Consider the following 25,615-nt stretch of genomic DNA (forward strand, 5'->3'; position numbering starts at 1 on the left):
ACTGCTATGGAATTACCCAAAATATGTTTGTTTTCTTTTTAATTAGGGCCGTCTTTGGTGGCCCAGTGGTTAAGATTCCACGCTTCTAGTGCAGGGGGCGTGGATTCAATCCTTAGTTGGGGAACTAAGATCCCACAGGCTGCGCGGCACAACCATAATTAAAACAAAAGTTCCCGCCTCCCCAAATGTTACTCATGCCAAGAAAGGGTCTTACCTTACTTGCCTTTGTGTCCCCAGTGCTTGCCGCAGCACATACAGTTGGATAGATGGGTGACAAGTGCCGGATGAACAGATAAATCAATGGGTACTTTATGCAACACCACCTATGAACCCAGTGCTATCAGGGCTGAAGTTTTTATTCTTTTTCTTATCTTACCTTGACAAGGAGGCTATCAAAATGTGCCTTTGCAAGTGTGAGGTGTGGATGTAATTATGTATCTGTATGTCATCATTACTTTAATTTGTTGGTATTATCTACAGACTGCTTCTGCTTTAGTGTTTGTCCCTTACTGAGGGACTTTGGGTACATACTTGAAATATTTTTCATTATATCCTTAAATATTGACCTTTTATGGCTTCTGGATTCAGCTGAATTTATTAATATACTACAACCCTACAATTTCTCAAATTACCCCAGGAATAGAAACAGAGACATTTACTACTTGTATAGTTTCTTACTTAGTCTCTTCAGTATAGCAGCTGAATTTCATCATCTCAAGTCTTCTGTTTTCCACTTCTTCCTCTTCTGTGTCTCATAAAACGCCATGCCTCTGTTCAGAAGTATTGGCCTTAGCTGCAAAGTTCCTTTTGTTCAACTCAGAAATAATTTGTATTGACATTTACAAATATTTACTTCTTAAATGGTCCCGGTTTTGAAAAACCTGATGTTGTTAAACTTTCATGTATTCTTTTTTAAATAAACAACATAATTCTTGCTTTTAAACCTGATTCTCTACAACTGTTGCTTAAAATATTCTTTTATGTTCTGCCTCTTTGTTTCTGCAGTTGACTGTCTATGTACAGAGGTTACATATATTTTCAGTGATCTTTTCTAACAAACTAGATATGAAATTTTATGTATTAAATATACTAGTCTGAATTGACCTGCAATCTAACATCTGACCTGCTCTTTCTTTTCCTTTCTCTGGGTTCCTTTTGATTAATTGCCTGATAATGTGAATGGTGAGTCCCCTTTTTAAAATAATGTTATTTACATTTGTTTTATGGAAGGAAATAACATTTTTAAGCCTCAAATCCTTGTTATTTCTTTGAGGAATAAAAATTACATATTGCGAACTAAAGTTTTTTTTTTTTTAACTTTTTTTTAAACAGTCATCAAAATCTGTAAGATTAAAATATCTTTATGGTAACTAACACACCTGAGTGAAGTAAACGTTCGCTAGAAGTTATAATCAGCTCTCTCACTGTAGGAATTGGCATGCAGTTTATATTTTTATATTTACATAGGCAAAATGAGCTAAAATAGAAAACTGTAGTTTCTATGTTACAGGCTAGACCTTCACTCTCATGCTCAGTTTTGTTTCTAACTAATATCAGTTACTTGGGAGCAATCTCAGTTTTATTCTCTGCTGTTCGTGTGCTTTGGAGTTTTTCTGAGAGTTCGGACGTGCAGTGTGTCCTCCTCTATCTCCTCTGCTTCTCCCCACCCGCCCCGTCCACCCCAGGCCTGACAGTCACAATGGGAGAAGTGATCTCCTTGCCTTGAGTAAGCACATTTCAGTCTGTTTCCTCTCCAGTAAACAGTTACACAGGTTTACTGCTCTGGATGTCATCAGTGGATGCAGCTATGGCACTGAGCCCCTTCTGTCTCCCTGCAGTGCTGTTATCCAAAAGAGGAAAGGAAACAGTGACACCTTAATGTGACATTTTAATGTGACAGTTTGATATTCAGAATGGAATGATGAGGTCCTTTTACTACAGTGAAGTCGTATACAACTTATCTAAAGTTTCAGAATACCTATTGAGTGAAAACAATGTAGAATGAAAGTCCATGCTTTTTTCCCCAACAGGCTGGAAAGTTAAAAGATGGTGCTCGTTCAGTTAGTAGAACAATTCAGAATAACTTCTTTGACAGCTCCAAGCAAGAAGCAATTGATGTTTTGCTCCTGGGAAATACTCTAAATAGTGATTTAGCTGACAAAGCTCGAGCCCTTTTAACTACTGGAAGTTTGCGTGGTAGGCGTACTTTATATTTTACTTTATGTTGTCTGTATTCCTTCTAAAAGTCCAAGAGGTGAATGTAAACTTATTTACATATATACTTTCTAGTTTGAATTGATTAAAATAGTTTTTTGAAAGAATTTCTATCATTGTAATTTTCTAAAATTCCATTCTCCAAAGGAAGTTTGATTCTCCTAAAATATTTATAGCATTAGCAGAATTATTAAGCTGTAAACTGAAGCCCATGCATGTTTTCTTTTATAGATTATGATTGAGGGGGGAAATGATTTAAATATTGCTAACTTTATTTAAGGCAAGATTTCATAAAATATTCAACTAGTACTTTCAGTATTCAGTAACCTAATTATGTAGAAAGCATTGCTTTATTGAAAAAAAACAATACCTGTTCTGGTTATTTTACTAATCACAACCCCAGACGTTTCTATAACTTGGTCTTACTTTTTAAGTGCTGCTGTTTGAATAAGCTTTAAATCATATTAATAATTTTAAAATGTTGCTTATTATTGGACACTGTCATCCCCAATTTTAATATTTGACATAAAATATATGCCAGGCTTTCAGAATAGCTGTTGATTTTTCACTGTGTTTCTTTAAAACCAAAAGAATTTGAGCTCATGTCAGTGAGCATATTAAGCAGGATCATGGGAAAACTCAGTATACATTGTATAACTTATTAAATTAGACTCCCTTAATTTTTTTTTTTTCTATTTTAGCTTTCCAGCACTCTGAACATTTTTTTTTACTTCTGTTATCCCCCAAAAGAACCCTTTCAGTTTTCCCTGTTCAACTAGGAGAAATTGTTCCTCAAATAACCTCCTCATGGGTTATCACTTGTTATCCCGGATTCTTTCAGAATTCTGCGTGGTGCTGAAGGTAGTTAATTACAGTCAGCTCCTCAGGGATCTGTGAGTAGACTGGGGGACTGAAATCTACTAAAGCTCTGAACACCAGAATCTGATCATAGCTACTGCTTTTAACTTCAGGCTTTCTTCCAGCAGTAGACACTGACTCATTTGCGTCTTATCACCTCTTTCCACCCGTGCCTTCTTTGATATGGAGGCATTAATCAGCAACCACTGAAAGTAAGCTATTAAAGGAAAGAGAAGTGAGGGACCTGAATAATTCCCAGACTTGATCATTAGTTTTTTAGTTTCCTGCACATTTTACTATGTGAAGAACGTACCCTTAAAAAAACAGTACAGTCAATTCTGCTATAGCTCTTATTTTAAGAATGAGAATTTATTCCAACGGGGATGCTATGTCAGGAAAAATTGTGAGTATAACGCCAATTCTGTAGTAGTTCATGCATATTTCACTGGTGGTAGTAGTGCTAGAGAAATGCAGAAAGCTGTACTCAGCGGAACTGAGGTGGATAGAAATATACAAAACACACATATACATGTGCATGGACCTCTCCCTCCCTCTGTTCACCAACTGTGTGATGAGCCAGATCCTCCCATATCTGGTGTCACAGCTTACTATCTAGTTTCGGAGAAGCCTTCTTCCAGCATTCACAATTGCTCACAAGCACAGGCATCTTCCTGCTCATTTATAAGCAAACCTCAAGTCTTTTTCAAGATAAAGTACCATATGTTAGACGTATTTGTCCATTCCTTAACCGTTTAACATGTGTAGGGTTCTGCTACTGTTTTTATAGCAGTTTCCTATCTTGGCATATCATTGCTGAAGTGTTTGAATGTTGTGCCCAAACCCAAATATTTTTGCCATAAACCCCATGCCTGTGGGAATTTATACCATCTTGCATAGCTGGTCATTCTGTTGGAATGTATGTGTTTTTTTTAATAACTGAACTGATTGTACCTGTCAGCTGGTGAGTCCCAAAAAATACTCCAAGGTGTGCATTAGGGCAGTATCTGCAATATTTCAGTGTCCTCCAGCCTCTTAGGTTTTCGGGTTCGTATTCTCCCTCAGAAGTATGTGCACTTGCACACTCAACAGACATACATATGGGACTGGCCTGGAAAGCAGGCCTAGAACCTTCTGATTGTGAAACTCTGCACATCACTATGTCCCCGTAGGATTTTTCTTAGATACAGTGGGTTTACATCAGTTATTGTCATTTGTTTTATCTTTGGTATCCTTCAGCCATCAGAAAAAAATGTCATCAAACTAAATCAAAAGAAAAAAATGAAGCTGTCTGAGAAGGTTTTGTCATAACACTCGACTTCAACTGTAACTTACTGTGTTACTAATGACTCTTTGTTTTCTTCTTGATGCATCCATAGTTTCTGAACAGACGTTACAGTCAGGTACAGTATAGAAAATCAACCTGTCAATAAATGCAACTTTTTCTCAAATTTTTTTTAAAAAGCGGATGTTGTATATAAATAGAGCCACAAATAAATGGAAACTTTATTTTTCCCTCTGATTCTGACAGGATAAATTGATGCTTTGTTTTAATCTAAGAAAAAGAATTTTAAGTTTGAGAAAACAGACTACTTCATTTAGAAGGAGCTATGCCAAGCTCTTTGTCTTCTTGTAGCAAGTGCTTAATTTCAATTAAATATGGGTCATCTAGTTTTAATTTTACTTTTACATTTCAGTGAACAAACATTATTAGTGTTATATTTTACCCTTTATTGTTGTTTAGTCACTAAGTCATGTCTGACTCCTTTGCGACCCCATGGACCATAGCCCACCACGTTCTTCTGTCCATGGAATTTCTCAGGCAAGAATATTGGAGTGTGTTGCCATGTCCTCCTCCAGGGGATTTCCCAGCTCGGGGGTTGAACCTGCATATCCTGCGTTGTCAGGAGGATTCTTTACCACTGAGCCACCAGGGAAGTCCTGAAAAAAACCTAGATGTGACTCTTACAGATTAATGGGAAATACTACCTGTGATGTTTACAACTACTCAATAGCACTTGTCACACACATAACATTTTAAAAAAGACATTGACTCATTTTCTCATATGGTGTGTGAAATATTTTCTGAAACTGGAAGACCTGCACTAAAATATGATCTGAAATCTTTTAAAAAGCATTAAGATTGCTAGCAAAGTTAGAAGAGCCAAGTGTGTAAGACCTAAAGGTCTTATTTTTCTTGTCATTCCAATTCTTAAAAATCTCATACCTTCATTCTCTGGACAAGGTTTGTGATCTTGTCTTTAAACTTGAGTCTGTGGCAAAAGGAACTCTTGCCAGAAACTTTGCTGAAAAGACATCTTTTCTTCCCTTCACTTAAGATTTGGTATCACTTAAGATTTTTGTTTCACTTAGTTATTTTTCTGAGTGTTTTAAGACACTGTAGGTGAGTTTTTGAGAAGATGGAGGAAGAGAGCACTTGTATTTATTTTTGAATTAACATCATGAAATCCGTTTTCTGAAATGATATGATATTTAGGGATGGACATCTGTTTGAACAGAGACACATTTCTTTCTGCACATTAAGGTGCCAACCAGTTTTTTTTAAAAAGAATAAACTAGGAATTTTAAAACTTTTTATTCCCATTTATAAACTGACTTTAGTAGCTTACTCAATGTGGTACATGGTTTTCTTCACACAATTCATTGTATGTCTTGCTGCATATTTTAAGCCATTAAATAATTATAGAGCTTGTGTTTTCATGTAGAAAGGATTGTAGAAGCTGTTTTCATAGTAGTAACAATGTCAGTGACTTCGATTAGAAAGACCAGTGTTGATCAGTAGTAATAGAGAAGGATTCTTTATCCAAGTTCAGCCAACATTCAGTTAACCATATCAACAGGCCAGAAAAACAATCTGCTTTCATTCCCCCCAGACTCTGTGCAAGTAATCAGATAACAGACTCAGAAATGTATACATGTGCCCTAGGAACAGTGAGGATGTGCTTGTCACCTGAACCTGCAGTTCTTTTGTAGGATTCACAAGTCAGACTGTTTTCATTCTAATCCAAAAATGTTATCAGCCTTTTTCACTCATTCTTTCACAAGCTTGCTTGCTGTACCTTGGTATCCATTCCAAAAATAATAATTAATATCATAATAAAATAAGATCACCTGGTGAGAGGTGAAGATCATTTTGATTTCCGTCTCCTCTTGGCAGTTAACCACCCTTTTAAGGGCATATTCTTTATCATTATTAATAGATTGAAGTCCTAGGAAGTTTCTATTCACTTTAAGTGCCAGGATTTGACTTAATCTAAGTGAAATGTGGTTTAGAAGGCAGAAAGTTAGGTGGAAGCCAAAAAGTAGGTGGAGAAGAGAGATTGAGGATTCAAAATGTATTTCATGTTTATTCATTTAACCATTGTTTACTGAACGCTCAGTATGTACCGGGAGAAGGCAATGGCACCCCACTCCAGTACTCTTGCCTGGAAAATCCCATGGACAGAGGAGCCTGGTAGGCTGCAGTCCGTGGGGTCGCTAAGAGTCGGACACGACTGAGCGACTTCCCTTTCACTTTTCACTTTCATGCATTGGAGGAGGAAATGGCAACCCACTCCAGTGTTCTTGCCTGGAGAATCCCAGGGACGGTGGGGCCTGGTGGGCTGCCGTCTATGGGGTCACAGAGTCGGACACGACTGAAGCGACTTAGCAGCAAGCAGCAGCAGTATGTACCAGGCGCTCTTCTAGTCTGGAGATATTGGAGCAAATAAAATAGACCAAAACTTCTATATAGCACAGGGAACTTGACTTAATGATCTGTGGTGGCTCAAATGGGAAGGAAATCCAAAAAAGAGGGGATGTATGTATACATGTAGCCGATTCCCTTTGCTGTAGAGCAGAAACGGACACAACATTATAAAGCGACTATCGGGGCTTCCCTTGTGGTGCAGCAGTAAAGAATGCACCTGCCATTGCAGGGGGCACAAGAGACGTGGGTTCGATCCCTAGGTGGGAAGATCCCCTGGAGGAGTAAGTGGCAATGCGCTCCAGTATTCTGCCTGGAAAATTCCATGGGCAGAGGATCCTGGTGGGCTATGGTTGAAAAGAGTCAGACGTGACTGAGCACATACACTCACACATCCCAATAAATAAATAAAATGAAAGGATATTCATTCTGTATGTGTTAGTCACTCAGTCATGTTCTACTTTGTGCCCCATGGACTGTAGCCCTCCAGGCTCCTCTGTCTGTGGAATTCTCCAGGCAAGAATACTAGAGTGAGTTGCCATTTCTTACTCCAGGGGATTTTCATGACCTAGGGATTGTACCCGGGTCTCCTACATCACAGGCAGATTCTTTACTGTCTGAGCCACAGAACTATCATATTATCAAGCATATCTACTTCTGGATATTTTTTTGCATACTGAAGTGGGTAGCCATTCCCTTTTCCAGGGGATCTTCTTGATCCAGGGATCAAACCCAGGTCTCCTGCATTGCAGGCAGATTCTTTTACCATCTGAGCTACCAGGGAAGCTCCATTCATTCTGGTTTCCCTGCACAAAAAATGAAAATGAGATCAACCAACATTTCTGCCCTCGTGGAACTTCCATTTTCGGTGAGGGGTGACAGTTAACAGGATAAATAAATAAAATGCATAGTTTGTACATGGTAATAAATAAACACCATAGAGAAAAGTAAAGCAGGGAGGTGATATGGACAGTAAGAGACAGAATGCACATTTTAATAAGCTGATCAGGAAAAGCCTCACGGCAGAGTTGATGCCTGCAAGTGGTGAGGGAAGAGTGTTGCGAGCAGTGGAAGCAGCCAGTGCAGAGGGGGTCCAGGGCCAGAGCAGTGAGCGAACAGGGTGGGATGGCAGCTGAGGGTAGAGAGGCAGGGCAGATTGGGGTCTTGTAGAACATTGGTGAAGACGGTGTCACCTGTGATCTGGGAGGCTTTTAGTAATGGCTTCATTCTCCAGCATCTCATTATTGTCCATGATTTGCGTTTGTGTCAGGGAGCTGTTTTTCATCAAGCTACCTGTGAGTAGTTAGAGTCCTATATGTCATGGTTCTTGAACATCTTTCTTTGGGGAAAAATAACTTATTTTTACTAGCTTCCGAATGAAAGTTGTCTGTAAGTCAGTTGCTATATTCCTTAAAATTTGCAGTCTCTGATTTTGTGTATCATAAAATGATGTACTACTTCACTGAAACAGAACTGTTTTGCATGTTTTATGTTGCTGAATTAATTTTGTAATAGTTTTTTTTACTTGGGCTGTTGTACTTCACGTAGTTGATATTTTAAAAGTGTGTTGGTTACTTGCATTGTGTTGGGCTCTGTGTTCAAGGCTTATCTCTTTTGTGCCTGTGCATGTATTTGATGCTTGTTTGTGCCAATGATGGTAATTGTACTTTCTAGCCATCATCTCTCAGTTATGAAGATCAATTTTTGTAAATGTTTTCACACACCCAAAATTTTGTTGTATTTTGTTTTTACCAGCATCTTCTAAAGTACTAAAGAGTATGTGTGAGAATTTCTACAAGTATTCAAAGCCCAAGAAAATTCGAGTATGTGTGGGCACATGGAACGTGAATGGCGGGAAGCAGTTTCGCAGCATAGCTTTTAAGAATCAGACCCTTACGGACTGGCTTCTTGATGCCCCCAAGTTAGCTGGCATCCAGGAGTTTCAAGGTTGGCTTCTTACACTATGGATTAATTAACCCTGACTCTGATGTATTAACCTAGAAAACAAATGCGGCACTTCACAATATGCAGTACTTTATAAAAGAAACTTCTATATATACATTTGAAGCCCAGCATTCTTCTTAGAGATCAAATCTCTTCAAATCTTAGGTCTTTTGTATTCATAGACCTTTCTCTACTACTTCATAGGAACCTATGGTAAAGTGAGAAATCTTTTTGTTATTTGATTCTCAGAAAATGTAATCCATACATGAGTAGATAACTCTTTTGTGTGTGGGTTTGTGTATTTATTTTTTTAAGATGTGACTTTTTTTCTCCTGTTTTTATTCTTTAAACTGATGCATAGCAAATTTATTTTGTGATTAAGAATTTTTCAAACCTAACGTATTTTGTTTTTCAAATAGAGTCCTTTATTTGCTAAGATAAGAAATAGGGTAGGTCATGAGTAGGTTTACAAAACTCATTTTGACATTTATTGTCCCTGTAACAGAACAATACTGATTCATCCTTGTAAAAACTCATCACTGAGTTTGTGTACGCTACCACCAAGCTCTTAATAGCCAGTACTTAAGCTGAGGATGCTTGTATTAAGATTTTTAACTAGAATCATGGATTTGAGGACTGTTTGCGTCAACTTGAATTCCTTTTTAAAATGGTACATATTTACCAAGTGTTATTTATGAAGGAGATATGTATAGGAAATACTGTGAGATACAGATTTTTCTTTTTTAGTTGCCTTTAATCAGTCACATCTTAAACCCTGGGAATTTCCCTAAACTTTTACTAAAATGCTGCTTTTCATTTTACATTGAACCTAACTTGAAATTGTAGCTGTAGTATTAATAGTAATAACAATAATAAAATAACAGCTAACACTACTATTATGAGTACTTGACATCTATTCATTTAATCATTATAACAGACCTAATACATAGCCACTCTTAGTATTTCAGTTTTTAGATGAGGAAACTGAGACACAGGAAGAGAAGTGACACGCCCAACGTCATGCAGCTGGCAGTGACAGAGCCAGGATTTAGGGATGGACATCTGGCAGTTTGATTCTGGAGTTGTGCCGCACTGCACTTTGTGTGTGAACTTGGGCAAGTTGCTTAGATTTTCCAGAGCCTCAGTTTCCTGTCTGTAAATAACAGGCAGATGTAATCTGTCTCGTAAGGTGTCTGTAGTAAAAGAGAAGAAGATTCACATGTAAGCCTTGCACACAATAGCAGTCAGTAAACACTTTACATTTTTTATTCCTCAGTATTTGTTCATAGTATTTATATAAGCTCTTTCTCTTAGCTATTTGTCCCATTTCTGAATGCTTGTGCCACCCAGGCTACCCTGGGCTTGCTTATCTAAAGCAGTTCTGTTCTCTTTTGGTAAGCCATGGGAGAGCTAATGGCTAGAAGAGAGGGGTCTGAAGCCCTGACTTCCCATTTTCCTAGATTGCTTCCACCTAGGAATTTCCAAATTAAAGTGTAAAATTCCCTCTCAACTGTTTGCTCTAATTTGAGTTGGCTACTCGCCCACCTTATTGTTTGTGCTCTTTCTGAAAAATTTCTTGGTGGCTAAAAAAGGAGGGGATTTATGTATACTTAGGGTTGATTCATGTTGTTGTACAGCAGAAACCAATACAACATTGTAAAGCAATTATCCTCCAATTAAAAATAAATAATTAAAAAAAATTTTAAGTAATTACTTATCCATTTGGATTCATCTTTTAGCCTTTGAGAAGCGGCTTGTTTCTCTGCTGTCCATGGTTCAAACCATAACAACAGTTCTTTCAAAAATGATTTCTGAAAGGACTTATCTTCAAGAATAATAGTCTTCCAAGAAAAGCAAACTTAGGTCACCTAAATAGAAATTGAAAGTAATTTTGTCCCCCCTCATGGTTTTTTGCCTTTAATTTGCTTTTGGTTAAACGTGGAACACAAAAATGGACTTGTATGAGATCTGATGTTCGTCTTAGTTCTGTTGGGGTAGGGAAGTTGCCGTTTAACTAAGGCCATCTTTTAAAAGGCTTTCTTGGATGCTTAATTTTAGATAAAAGAAGTAAACCAATGGATATATTTGCAATTGGTTTTGAGGAAATGGTAGAGCTGAATGCTGGAAACATTGTGAATGCAAGGTAAGCCAGCCAGGTAACACACAGGAAACTTTCTAGTTGATGAACATGGGGGACAGGTAACTAAGTACTTACTACAAGCATAGATAGAGATAATATATGTGAAGGTGCTTTTTAAACTGTAATTCAAATAATAGTTCTCAAACTTTTTGGTTTCAGGTCTTTCTACACTCTTAAAAATGTTGAAGATCTTAAAGAACTTTTATTTATGTGGTTTTATCTCTTGATACGTATCACATTAGAAATTAGAGACAAAAATTTTTAAGCATTCAGTTCATTTAAAAATAATAACTCATTACATGTTAACATAAGTAACACATTTTTTTTCTGAAAAGTAACTATTTTCCAAAACAAAAATTTACTAAGAAGGATGGCATCAATTGATAGCTTGCAAATCTGTTTAGTCTGGTTTAAGATGGCTGGGTTCTCACATCTACCTCTGCATTAGTCTGTGCAGTGTGTTGTTTTGATTGAAATATATGAAGAAAATCACATAAATACGTAGTTGGAAACCAAAATATTTTAGTAGCCTTTTTAGATTTTTTCTTCTCTGATAATACTCAGCAAATAGTCATTTTTGGTGGTTAGTTACAGTGTGGAATCTGAAACCATAGTGATGAACTTTTTGTGCTCAGTTGTACCAAAACATCGGTCTGTCTTTTACCCGTGCGTGATTTTGACACGTCATTCATTAGGCATTTGGAACATAGTAGTAGTAAACTAATTATGTAGATCTTTCAGAATTATGTAGATCTTTCAGATTTTGATACATGTCATTATATAATATCAAAACATAATATTGGTTAATTTCGTCACCAAATTAATTTAATCTCTTCAGCAAATTCTTCAACTATTGGGAAGCTGTCAAGATCACAGTAGCAAATACAGGTTTATCAAAATTCCCCCTTTTCTTTCAAAATGTAAATTTTATTATTAGAAATATACACCATAGGTCATGTCCTTTGAAAACACAGGCATGGTTGAAAACATGTTTGCCAGATAGTCTAAATTTGAATAATCATAGTGTGTCTGTCACTAGTTCTTCCAAGTAAAAATTGTATTCTATAAAAAAAGTGGCATTTCAGCTCTGACCTCAGACTTGAGTGCTTTTTTCTGAAACAGCCATCATGTATGTGTTCAGTGTGCAGCAAAAGTGGTTGGTTTGTATTTTTCCATTCATTACACAGAATATAAAAAGATGGGATTCTAGGATTGAGCTTTGACAAAATTAGTAATGTTTACTGCTTCATCAGGATGTTCTTAGGTGAAATGGCTATTTTTGCTTGGTGTTGGAGGTTCTTGGGATTTCCCTGTTGGCTCAGACGGTAAAGAATCTGCCTGCAATGCAGGAGACCCAGGTTTGATCCCTGGTTTGAGAAGATCCCTTGGAGAAGGGAATGGCAACCCATTCCAGTATTTTTGCCTGGGAATTTCCATGGACAGAGGAGCCTGGAGGGCTGCAGTCCATGGAGTCACAAAGAGTAGGACGCATCTTGGGCACAAACCTATTACTCTGAAAATGTATAAAGAGAAAGACAAGCATTTTCCCTACCTTCTTTGTATAAACATGTTTCATAATAACTGGATAGTTGATAAAAGTTCTTTACAGAAGAATTCCAATTCATTACAAATGCCCATGGAATGCTGAATTTATGAAATCAACATGTTGTAACCTCTGTTGGTGGAGAAGGAAATGGCAACCCACTCCAGTATTCATGCCTGGAGAATCCCATGGACAGAGGAGCCTGGCAGATTATGGTCCATTGGGTAGCAGAGAGTCAGACACGGTTGAAGCAACTTAGCTTGCAACCCCTGTTGATAATGGATCTAGGCAGTGATCATCAGTTGATGTTAAAACCTTATAGAAGGATCAGTGGAGGAACTTCTTTATAATGAGTTAATTGTCACAGTCTGAACAGCCTATTAGATATAATATCTCAGAGATTACATGCTTCCTGCTGTGATGCAAGGCTGATTATACCACCATGAGGTTATTTTTGCCAAAACAAATCAATAAAATTGAATCATGCTTCTTTAATTACCAGTTTAAAACAAAGCTGACAGAAGTGCAAAGTATCATGAAGACACATCAGGCAAATCTGGACTGTTAAACGTCCTGCAGACAAATAACCCAGCTTCTTAAAACATAAAGAGCATTAAAAAAGAGGATGGGGCAAGCTGAGAGACAGTTAAAGACTGAGAAAGACTTGAGGAGGCAACAAGCACATGCAATGTGTAGACCTTATTTGGACCTTGTTTTAAAGAAACCTACTATAAGAAACTTTTTTTCTAGATAACAGGAAAATGTAAATATGAACTCAGTATTATATGATATTGAGGAACTGTTAATATCTAAGTGTGATAATGGCCTTTTGATTACAGAAAAATAAAAATCCTGTTGCATTAGTGATGCTTAGTAAAGCATTTTTGGGTAAAATGGATAATTTTTTCTCAAATTTGTTGTAAAATATTCCAAGATTAGAGAAAGGGGTGGGGAGTTATGGAAGAAGAAAGATTGGCAAAATGTGGATAATTGTTGAAGCTGGTTAATGGGTATATGGTGGTTTATTTTATGCTTATCTTTTTTGAATATGTTTAAAATTTTCCATAATAAGTTTTTAAAGAGATATTATAATCCATGGAAATAAGAAAAAGGGGAAAATTGCATCTGGAAGCATGTTCTTCTCTGTTATCCTAATGAATAAATAAGGAGAAAATAAAGCGTACAAGCTTGAGATTACTTACACAGTGAGCACTTATTTAATAAGAAAGCTCAAATTTTCTTTGTAAGGGAGTCATAGGATAGGCTTTTGACGTGTGATGTTCTTTTGGCTCAGTTTTCTGTTTTCCTTTTTTAAAGGAGACAAAAATACCCAGCCCGCATAAAGATTTCACTGTTGGTGTGGATTTCGTGATGTCACTAATTTTATTAAATTTGGGCACATAAAGGTATAATTGATAATTGTCCTACAGAAATAGGCTGTATTACTGTCACCGTCTTTTTGAAGATTCCCTTGTTAATATTTTCTGGTAGCACAACAAATCAGAAGCTCTGGGCTGCGGAACTTCAGAAGACCATCTCCAGAGACAACAAGTATGTGCTGCTGGCCTCTGAGCAGTTGGTGGGCGTCTGTCTGTTTGTTTTTATCAGACCACAGCACGCTCCCTTCATCAGGTGAGTAGACAGATGGCGCTCCGAAGGCTGCCTCCTAACACCAGATAACCAAAAGGCCTGGCGTATTTTTGGCTTCAAAGAAACACTGACGCATGGTTCTTGTTTCTGAGTGTTCTTTTTTTTTTTTTTTAATTGAAGTGTAGTTGATTTATATGGACTTCCCAGGTGGCTCAGTGGTAAAGAATCCACCTGCTAATGCAGGAGACACAGGAGACAGGGGTTCAGTCCCTGGGTCAGGAAGATCCTCTGGAGAAGGAAATGATAACCCACTCCAGTATTCTTTCTTGGGAAATTCCATGGACAGAGGAGCCTGGCGGGCTACAGTCCATAGGGTCGCAAAGAGTCGGACATGACTGTGCATGAACATGCATGATGGGTGATAGTTGATTTAAATAGTGTTAGTTTCAAGTATACAACAAAGTGATCAGTTATACACTTGTGTGTGTGTGTGTCTATCTTTTTAAGATTATTTTCCCTTATAGGTTATTACAAAAAAATAAGTATAGTTCTCTGTGCTATATAGTAGGTCTTTGTTGGTTATCCATTCTATATGCCCTCTCACTCGCGCCTTCCCTTTGGTAACCGTAAGTTTGTTTTCTGTGTCTGTGGGTCTGTTTCTGTCTTGTAAATAAGTTCATCTGTATCGCTAAGTAGTATTCCATTGTATTTACGTACCACATCTTCTTTATTCATTCATCTGTCAGCAGACATCTAAGTTGTTTCCATGTCTTGATATTGTGAATGGTGCTGCAGTGAACATTGGGGTGCATGTGTTTTTTCAAATTATAGTTTTCTCCGGATATATCCCCAGGAGTGGAACCCCTGTATCATGTGGTAACTCTTGTTTAAATATGTTCTTGATTAAAGAATTGCTAGTAGTTTCTCTCCACTATTTCACAGGCTTCCCTACAAAATGCCCATGATGTATAGTGTTGTAATTATGTAATAGACATTCTTCATTTCTTACACATGCAGAACTGTTGAAATTTCTGATCTTGGATTTCAAATTCTTCCTTTTAAAGGGATGTTGCGGTTGATACTGTGAAAACTGGAATGGGAGGCGCAACTGGAAATAAGGGAGCAGTTGCAATACGAATGCTGTTCCACACCACAAGCCTCTGCTTTGTCTGCAGCCACTTCGCTGCAGGACAATCCCAAGTCAAAGAACGAAATGATGATTTTGTAGAAATAGCGCGGAAGTTGAGTTTTCCAATGGTAAACTCTTGCTACTTGTTTTCGAAAAGGAAGCTTTGGAACATATTTCAGTTCACCCCATATTCTATATCAGTTTTTGAAAAGTTGGAATAACTCCTAGAAATGTCAGCAAATAGATAACTCCTTGTGTTATTACTGTGGGGTTAAATAAATCGAACCTGGCAGGGGTAAGGCAAAGAAAAAGTTGTAAAACATTTTGTGAATTGATTGTTTGGAATTCTGTCTCTCTTCTGACAGGGAAGGCTGCTCTTCTCCCATGACTATGTGTTTTGGTGTGGCGATTTCAACTACCGAATCGATCTCCCTAATGAGGAAGTGAAAGAGCTTATCAGACAGCAAAACTGGGATTCTCTTATCGCAGGAGATCAGCTTATCAATCAGAAAAATGCTGGACAGGTATATACATACCTAAGATACTTGCATTGGGAAGAAGGGGATGTCTGATTATGAAAACACGCTTTCCCTAAAGTTTTTTTTTTTTTTTTTTTTAACAATCTCTTGGAGTCTATACTTAATAAGTATGTGCTAAGTTACTTCAGTCACGTCCTTCTTGTTGTGACGCTATGGACTGTAGCCCACCAGGCTCCTCTGTCCATGGGATTCTCCAGGCAAGAATGCTCGAGTGGATTGTCATGCCCTTCTCCTGGGGATTTTCCAGACCCAGAGGTCAAACCTGGGTCTGTTATGTTTCCTGCATTGGCTGATGGGTTCTTCACACTAGCACCACTCAGGAAGCCTTTACTAAGTATATATATCTATAGTTTGCCTTCTCTTTTTAAAAAAAGGAAAAGGAAAGGAAAACTTATAATAATTTCCAGGAGGAAAAGTATATCATGTCTCTATAAAATTCACCTTCAAGTAGAAGAAGATACTTTTTTTCTTTCAGCAGTAGCAAATTTAAGATCTTACTCATCAAGGCTACTGCTGTTTGGCTCATAAGATCCTATGGTAATCTACTTTCATTTTTTGTTACTTATTTATGGCCATGCTGTGTGATATGTGGGATCTTAGTTCCTTGACCAGGGATCAAACCTGCACCTTGCCCTGCATTGGAAGCGCAGGCTCTTAACCACTGGACTACCAGAGAAGTCCTTGGAAGAATTTATTTTAAAAAAATTTTTAGGAAGAGGTGATTGAGGCCACTTGATATAGTACCTTTCTGATCATCAGACTTAAATTCTGATGGATACCATGTAACCTTCTTAGGCCCCAGTTCCTCTTGAGAATAAGACATCACACAATGTGATTTCCAAAATCCCATACAGTTCTAAACGTTTGATACTGCTCAAAAGTCTGGTGGAAGTTCATCGTTCGAGTTTTTGTACTTTGTTTACTCAGACATCAAGTGAGTGAGATGATAAAGCCCGCGTCTTAGGTCATTTTGCCTTAAGCTCTGTTCCATTCAGTTAGAAGTGTTCCTCAGAGGCACATTGATTTCACGAGTCTCTAGCACATAATAGACATTTAGTGCATGACTGCCCGAATGAAAACAGAATGTTTTTGCCTTTTTGAAATAACTTCCTTTATGTATGTTTATTTTAGATTTTTAGAGGATTTTTAGAAGGAAAAGTGACCTTTGCTCCAACGTATAAATACGACTTGTTTTCTGATGACTACGACACTAGTGAAAAGTGCCGCACCCCTGCATGGACAGACCGTGTCCTCTGGAGAAGACGGAAGTGGCCTTTTGATAGATCAGGTGGACATCTTCATTTAAATAAGTCAATGCAAATTTTACAAGGAAGAGGGGAATGATATAAATGCCAAATAAGGCCAAGAGGACTACATTTTTTTTCTCAGCGTAGGTTATCTAGAATAAAATAAATATAATTCAAATATAAAACTTAAAAAAATTCTCATACCTGCTTATAATAAACACTTTGATTTTTCAATCTGTTTTCTTTCAGTGAAATAGTGTCATATAAAGAAAAGCAAGGAAAAACATTTTTATGCAATTAACAACTGAATACTAAGTAAGATTTCTAACTGGAATAACTCAAGTGGTTTTGCAAATATTTTGAACTGCTACTTGTCTGTTCAGTTATTTGTAAAACTCTGGTCATGAAGTCTCAGAAGTAAAGGCTCATTGTAGTTTTAACTAAGTAAAGCATAATATGATGACCTCACCAAAAAACCCTGTCTTAACGGAGTCTAGACTTCATGCCCATCAGCAAGTGTGTCTGATGTCCCAGCCTCAGGCAGCTGAAGCTAGTGAAATGAAGGAGCTCCTGTGGTCTGTCATGCTCAGGTGACTTCGCCTGTGTTCTGTTTTATTCTGACTGCAGCTGAAGATTTAGATCTCCTAAATGCTAGTTTTCAAGATGAAAGCAAAATCCTCTACACATGGACTCCTGGCACTTTGCTGCACTACGGAAGGGCTGAGCTGAAGACTTCTGACCATAGGTTTAAGCAATCTCTGTATTTCTAATCATGCTTGAAATTTATTTGAAATACATCATTTCTGTAATGTTCCTAACATGTCTCCATTCCTTCATGCTGAAGGCCTGTTGTTGCCCTGATCGATATTGATATATTTGAAGTTGAAGCTGAAGAGAGGCAAAACATTTATAAAGAAGTAATCGCAGTTCAGGGTCCACCAGATGGTACAGTGTTGGTCTCAATCAAAAGCTCTTTACCAGAAAATAATTTTTTCAACGATGCTTTGATTGATGAGCTTTTACAGCAGTTTACAAATTTCGGTGAAGTTATACTCATAAGGTGAGTAATGTAAAATAAAAGCAACTCATGATTCACAAATAATATCTTCTGTATTAAAAGTTACCTTTCTTAGTATTTGACTAGTATGTGAGTATTTGTGGAAATTCCCTTGTAGCTCAGTCAGTAAAGAATCTGCTTGCAGCGCCAGAGACCTGGCTTCAGTCCCTGGGTTGGGAAGATCCCCTGGACAAGGAAATGGCAACCCTCTCCAGTATTCTTGCCTGGAAGATCCCGTGGACAGAGGAGCCTGGCGGGCTAAGTCCATGGGATTGCAATAGTCAGACACGATTTAGCAAGTAAACCACTGTGAATATTTGTATCTTCAAACTAAAAGAAAATCATGCTATAGAAATATTATTCAAAAAACCCATGGGTTTTGAAACTGGACTCTCTGCTTAGAAAATTTAAAGTTGAGTAGTGAAACTTCACGTGAACATGTGATGACAAAAATACGTGCACATTTAGATATGTTCTCTCCAGATTTCTGTACACTATAACATGGAAGCCCTGTGGAAAAGTGAACGTGTGGTATTAGTATTCTAGTTTTTTGAGGAGTGATAGAAGTAAAGCAGAATGACTTTTCTGCCCTCCGTTTAAGACATTAGATGTTCTCAGTAATTTTAAGTGATTTGATTTCCGTCTGATGGAGGAGCGGTGCTGCCCGGCACACAGTTAGGAGTCATCCTTCCCTGCCTTGGTTTCCGGCACTGACTTAACCATCTGCCTTTTGCAGAACCAGATGCCTCTTGCGTTGTTGAAATAAATGTTCTCTTCCCAGTGTACAGCAATTTTGACAAACTGAATAACATGTGTTTGAATTTCATAGGGAAGAGGTACTATTAAATTCCTTTCTGTGCTGTTTCATGTGTTTATTGAGGGATGTTTCATAGCTGTTTAGTGGGCAAGTCTCTATACTGGGTGCTCTGGCAGACAGAGGAGGAATTGAAGATTCAGTTCCTATTCAGAATCTAAGAAAGATAAGCGTATGTGTAATGGCTTCCTTAGGTGTTTACCAGAACAGCCCACAGAATGAAGATGGCTTGGTTTCTTGCAGGGTGAGAAGCTTGCCTGAGAAGCCTCCTCTCCTTTCTGAGAGTAAATGGGCAAATAGAGAAGAAATTATATTTAGACTTACCTCAAATTGTTTGACAAAGATCTACCCTACAGGTTGAAAATGAAACAAAAGATCTCTAGAGATCTTAAGACTCCAGCAAGTACATGGTGAAATTTCCCGATGACAGTAAGCGTTGCCAAGTACAGAAACACCGAGCCACTGGGAGCGTCATGTGGACTGTGTGAGTGGGCAGCACAGGGCAGTTAAGTGTTCTTGCGAGCAAGTGTGAACTCTTGCTCAGAGTTTACAATACTTTTTCCAATGATAACAAGCATTTTGGGGAAAGCTTTTGGTTGCAATTTAACACTGTCAGGGGAGTGGGTAATTTTCCTTGGTTCTATTTCGACACAACAAAAATTTGAGGCGACGGATATTAAAGCCCTTGGCGCATCACAGCTCTCGGATAGTGTTACAGCTCCCTTGGTTTTATTTAGAAAATAAAGGAAGATACATCCTTGAGGCATGAGGGCATGCCAACGCAAAAGACAGGACGAGAAAAGAGAAAGCGAGCGCTCTCTCTGGGTGAGAGAGAACCCATAGTGTACATAAGGAAGGAACGACTGACACAGGGCTAGGACCTTCCTGCCTTTTTTCTAGTCTCTAAAGAGCTTGGTGTTATTAGGTAGTTAAGAATAGGAAAAAGGAGTCCAGAATGATGGTGATTAAAAGACAAGGGAAAAGCTCTTGAAAATAGGACAGAAGAAGGTCTGAGGACCGGAGTGAGGACCTCAGGTAGAACAAACAGCACTCCTGGCTAGCCCTGTTTATGTAGGGCAGGCCCAGAGGGAGAAAAAAATATATAAAAAGAGGAGCCAAAGGGCTGGGGGTCTCTCCCACGCGTGCACGCTCATTGTCTCTCTCTGTCTCCCGCGCTTGCTCGCTCTCTTTTCTCATCCCGTCTTTTGGGTCGGCATGCCCTCATGCCTCGAGGTTGTATCTTCCTTTATTTTCTAAATAAAACTGTGGGAGCTGTAACACTGTCTGAGATCTGTGATGTGCCAAGGGCTTTAACGTCCATCACCTCAAATTTTTGTTGTGTCGAGACAGAACCGAGGAAAATTACCCACTCCCCTGACAGTATTAAATTGCAACCAAAAGCTTTCCCCAAAATGCTTGTTATTATTGGAAAAAGTGTTGGTAACAGAACAAGTACTGGTAACAAAACAAGGGTAATGTTATGCTGACGTTATAAAACCATGTGGTACCTCCTAACCTAGAATATTCTGATTGTTCCACCTTAGGACCACCAAGGTAGAACAGACAGGGCAGACACTGAAAGTAAAGAAGGACAGGAATACTGTCCCCTGTCACCTGTAGGCTAAACTGATCATCACCTTCAGCTCTAGAATAAGCCAACTGTTAGGGAATGACTGAAGTCATCATATGTAAATTATATGTAAATAAGAGATTTCCTGGAAATGTAGATGGGGCAGGCTACTTATATTAATTGGGGGGAAAGTCTAGAATGCTTCTATCCTATTGAGTAAAAATAGGAAAAAAGTACAACACACATTTGGAGTTCCGCAGGCCCATTCCTTCTGACAGACAGTTTTAGTAACACTGTATTGGGTTGACAAAAAACATCGTTTGGGTTTCTCCATACCTTCCAAGGGGGGAACCTGAACTTTTTGGCCAACCCAGTATCTAAAGGAATTTGAATGCTTTTAGGGAAAGAGAGCCCTCTCCAGGTCACCGCTGGCCCTGCCGCTCTCAGGCTTGTATTTTTGCTTCCTAGCCTCTGTAAGTCCTTGCTGATCAGTAATCATTGGACGAGTCTTTGGGCTGGTTATATCTGAGGTATTCATTACGTTTTTTTATTGTTTGTTTTTCTCTTCCTTAAAGATTTGTGGAAGATAAAATGTGGGTTACGTTTTTAGAGGGAAGCTCTGCCTTGAATGTTCTGAACCTGAATGGGAAAGAGGTAAAGTAGCATTTGTTGAATCTAAACCATTCAGTGATTTAGTGTCTGAGGACTGTATTTTTAAGATACATGCAGCAAATTATCTAAACGTGTTTCGAATATCTAGTTGCATGATGCCTCGGATTACCTAACATCCAACATCCTAATTATTTTTTAACTTTGACAATCTGAAAAACTAGAAGTAGTATGTCACGTCTGTGTTAAGATTTCAATGGAGAGTTTTTCAATTAACTGGTCGTTTCATACTTCTCTGGCAAGCTGTTTATGACCTCAGCCTGTGTTCCCCCCGGGGTATTCATCTTTTGAAGCTTCCCTGATGTTAATTCCTTTTCATAATGTGCTCTACATGTTCTTCCCAGTTCCGTCTTGTGACTTTGTTGTTTTCACCGTATAGAAATTACTGATTTTTAAATTTAATTCTGCCTTTAATATCTTAAGCTTTTCCTCCTCCCATGATGTCATTAATATTTAAGAGCAGCTCTCAATTTGGCATCCCTTGTCAGCTCTTACTCCTTTTTTGAATATTTCTTTTGTCTTTCCCCTGGTCATTTTCCTTGTTTAGTTTTTTTCCTCCCTTCTTTTTCAGCTCTGTCCCTCACCCTCAAGTCTGTGTTACACTTTTAGAAAGTGCCCACCCTTAGCTCCCTTAAAAGATTTTCAAAATTCTGAAAAAATAATGTTTCTGGAGAACATTTTGAAAGTCAGACGTGTCCAAACCTCTCCTCTGTCTTTGTTATTACAGTTGTTTCAGCCCAGATCTTCTAGATACAAGTAGATCGATAGGAACTCTTCCATTTCAGGGGAGAATCTGGAAAAAGTACAGTGTAAGCAGAGCAAACCTAAAGGATAACCTGCTTGAGCATTTTTTTTTCCAGCATCTAAATTTCTTCCTTTTCATTCAGTTCTGATCTCTGCCAAGTGAATATTCTTGATGAAGTACATCTTAAGTGGCCATTGTAGTGATTGAGGCTTAAGAAGACTTGTTAGTATTCTTTGGTGAATGCATAACAAAGGTTGTTGACTTAAAAAAATAAATGGTCCATGAAGCCTATTGACTTAAAAAAATAAATGGTCCAGAATCCTAGTTCTGACTTCAAACCTCAGCATGGACGCTAAATTCCTATTAAACACGACTGTACTGTTCAGGCCGGCAGCTGTCAGCCTTTCAGACTGTGCCATGAAAGAATTCTGATGTCAGTAGCATTTAAGGAAAGTATTTTTAATATGACAGGACAATGTAACTTGATTATAATACATTGATTATTTTAGACTATACTTTTGTCTAAAAGCTCCTCAACTTTTTAGGAACAGCAGTGTGCCAGTTTCACAGATACCAGTCTTTGTGTTTTCAGAATGGTTAATTTTTGTTGATTTAAAATGATCTTAGATTCTCTTAAGTATGCTTGTGACATTTGAAATGCTGAAAAGTCTAAATGAACAGGAAAGTATTTTAAGAATTTTATACTGTCCTTTCTTTGATTGTCTCATGTGGATTAATTAATTAATTAATTTAATTAATTAATCTGTGGATCAAAATTAAAGGAAGTATAAATTTATGTAGCAGAGTTGTCAGTGAATTTAGATCTGGCCCGGGAAAGATATTTACTGCAGCAAAGAAAACTTAAATTTGTGTGCATCCTAGAAAAGAAGACCTGAGATTAGCAGCAGTAGGCTGTTTTGTTTTGGCCACACTGTGTGGCCAAATCTCAGTTCTGAGGTCGAGGATTAAACCTGGACCATGGCAGTGATGGCATCACCAGCTCAAGGGTCATGAGTTTGAGCAAACTCCGAGAGACAGTGAAGGACAGAAGAGCCTGGCATGCTGCAGTCTATAGGGTCGCAAAGAGATGCATATGACTTAGCAACTGAACAACAGCAATGACAGTGAAAGCCTGGAGTCCTAACCACTAGGCCACCAGGAAGCTCCCTAACAGGTTTTTAAAGGGAGGATTGGGGACATTTGAAACTAGGTGACAATACAATATATGTGAAATGATTGTGTTGAATGAATCTGAGTTAAGCCTATACTATTGTTATAACTTAAACAGACACTTTATTCCAAGATACTTAATTTTCATGCCAATGAATTTTTAATTTTGTATCTCTTTTACTCAACCAGTTACTGGGTAGGACAATAACAATTACTTTAAAAAGTCCAGACTGGATCAAAACTTTGGAAGAAGAAATGAGCTTAGAGAAAATCAACGTCCCCTTGCCATCATCAACCAGCTCCACCCTCCTAGGTGAAGACGCGGAGGTCACGGCCGACTTCGATATGGAAGGTCTGCTCATGGAGCACATTGACTTCTATCCTTCTAGACAGGTTTCCTTCCCATCAGCAAAGTCTCAGTCTCCAAATCTGTCCTTCTGTTTCTTCTTGTAACACTCAGAGAAGTATTAATCAGATTTGGTTTACATTGTATTGTGTGTTTTTTGCTTGTTACACAGACTTCAGATGTGTGTGCCCTTCTGCCATACAAAGGTCAAGACCTTTACAATAGTTAGTTTATGTCCTTGTGTGATAAAAGCACGAAGTGGTATTTTTGGTGTGTGGTTTGGTTCCACTGATTGTAGTTAAAGTAGAAGAGTAGGAGTTCTGTGCAGAAATGAGTTCAAAATATTTACAACCAAAGAGGATATATTTCAAAGTCATTTTAAAAATTCTTAAAGTGGCTGGGAACACATTTGAAACTGAACCCACTCATGTAGATGTAATCATCTCAAGTTTAAGAGTGGGCCAGGTTATCTTAATATAATAATTTCCTTAAATGTGATTAAGAAATGTATTTGCTTTTTAATGCTGTATCTGCTATATTATTTTAACATATTTTCCACTAAAATGCATACCTTAGTTTATAAAAGGGCAATATATCATATTGTGATATCCTGTACCTCTAGGTAACACATTTAAGAGTTGAACACCTTAGAAGATCAGCTTGTTTTCATATTTCTCTGTTAATTTGTTTGCTTGGTCCACACGTTTATGCACTTACCTTTTATGTGCCAGTTACATGCTAAGTGCTGGAAATTCAACAGATGGCATCCTTGCCGTCCCTGAAGTCACAGCTCAGTGGGTGTTACCTACAAGTAGGCAGATGGTGACATCAACACACTCGTGAACGGTGCTGCTGTAGTTCTTGGGCCTAACTTAGAGTTGGACAGTTAGGAGAATGTACCCAGAGAAATTGAAACTGAAAATCTGAAGACTGAGTGAGAATCAGATTAAAGAGGATAGAGAGACATCACCAGGAAGAAGGAATGTGCAGAGACCTAAGGGGACAAAAGGATCTAAGTAGATGATGCAGATGTGCTTGTGCAAGAGGAAGGGAAGAAAGAACAAGAAGAGGAGTGGGTGTGGATGGAAGGTGAATTTCTTTTCTGTTTTGTTTGAAGTGTTTGTTTATTTGGCTGCACTGGGTCTTAGTTGCAGCATGCAGGATCTTTAGCATGCAGACCCTTAGTTGTGACATGTGGGATCTGGTTCCCTGACCAGGAATCGAACCTGGGCCCGCTGCATTGGGAGCACGGAGTCTTAGCCACTGGACCAGCAAGGAATCCTCAGTTTGGTTTTGAATGTGTTGAAGTTGTGGCATCTGTGGGGTGCATTGGGTCCAGAAGTAAGCTGTGGGCATGTGGGCCTGGCACTCAGCAGAGAGCCCGGAGCTTTGATGATAGGTAAGGCCCTGCATTTGGATTGCTTGGCCAGAAACCTGATAGAGATGGGAGAGGACTTCCTGGGATGGAACTGAAACACAGACTTTGAAGGACAGGCAGAAGAAGGCCACCCATAAAAGGAAAAGCAGAAGAAACGACTAGAAATGTCAGAGAGCTAGGAGAATATAGTGCTTAAAGACCAAGTGAAGAAAAGATGATAAGGAAAAATGATCTATAGTGTCCTCTGTCGCAGGGCGAGAAGAAGTGAGCGCCACAGCTTGCCCTTTGGGCTTGGAACCAGGGGAGGAAGCTGTTGGTGACATTCAGGAGAGTGATTTCAGTGGAGTGAAGAAGCCAGATGGTGGTAAATCGGGGTGTGGATGGAAGATGAGGAAGCGCAGAAAGTGTCTGTAGACAACTCTCGACAGAAGTGTGCCTGAGGCGGGAGAAAGAGAGATGAAGGCAATTGCTCCCTGAAGTGTTGTTTTGAAGTGGAGACACTTGAGGAGCTTAATCCTGATGGAAAGGGCTGATGCTGCTGGGGAGGGGCAGGGCAACCTGCACTGGGCAGAACCCCACCCTTTCCACCCATAGATATGGTTAGGCTACAGCTGGGGGGCAGGTTGTTGAAGAAAGGGGTTCCCACCTTAGAACTTCCTTTTCTCTGCGAAGTTTAAGGAGGCGGGCAGCACACGGTTTCAGGAAGGTTGAGAAGGTTCAAGACAAAGCTCCTGAGAAGCAGTCAGATGGGGAGCCAGCCAGGAAACTGTGGGTTGGCCAGGAGGCCATGGGAGCCCAGATGAGGCTGAAACCACAAGTTAACATGTGCAGTCTTCAAGACCACACGGTTATCTGTCTGCAGCACCCAGCCGCCCGTCTGCGGTTATGGAGACATTAGACTGCAGAATTGACGCAGGGGCAACGGAAGAATAGTGCAGGAGGGGACCAGCTGCGGCAAG

General features: G+C 38.7%; 1 protein-coding gene across 3 annotated transcripts in view; it reads left to right on the forward strand.

Moving 5' to 3' along the window:
* The window catches only part of SYNJ1 (synaptojanin 1), a 90,885-nt gene that overhangs the window by 44,507 nt on the left and 20,763 nt on the right, over positions 1–25,615 (forward strand). For all 3 annotated transcript variants that reach the window (XM_010862298.1, XM_010862297.1, XM_010862296.1), the window contains 11 exons: positions 2,031–2,196; positions 8,531–8,722; positions 10,778–10,862; positions 13,894–14,034; positions 15,057–15,249; positions 15,487–15,645; positions 16,792–16,948; positions 17,535–17,652; positions 17,752–17,967; positions 20,924–21,002; positions 23,122–23,284. In XM_010862298.1, the coding sequence (XP_010860600.1) occupies positions 2,031–2,196; positions 8,531–8,722; positions 10,778–10,862; positions 13,894–14,034; positions 15,057–15,249; positions 15,487–15,645; positions 16,792–16,948; positions 17,535–17,652; positions 17,752–17,967; positions 20,924–21,002; positions 23,122–23,284 (1,669 nt within the window). The remainder of the gene's footprint in view (positions 1–2,030; positions 2,197–8,530; positions 8,723–10,777; positions 10,863–13,893; positions 14,035–15,056; positions 15,250–15,486; positions 15,646–16,791; positions 16,949–17,534; positions 17,653–17,751; positions 17,968–20,923; positions 21,003–23,121; positions 23,285–25,615) is intronic.

Source organism: Bison bison, unplaced genomic scaffold (genome assembly GCF_000754665.1).
Source record: "Bison bison bison isolate TAMUID 2011002044 unplaced genomic scaffold, Bison_UMD1.0 scf7180017864481, whole genome shotgun sequence".
NCBI lineage: Eukaryota > Metazoa > Chordata > Mammalia > Artiodactyla > Bovidae > Bison > Bison bison.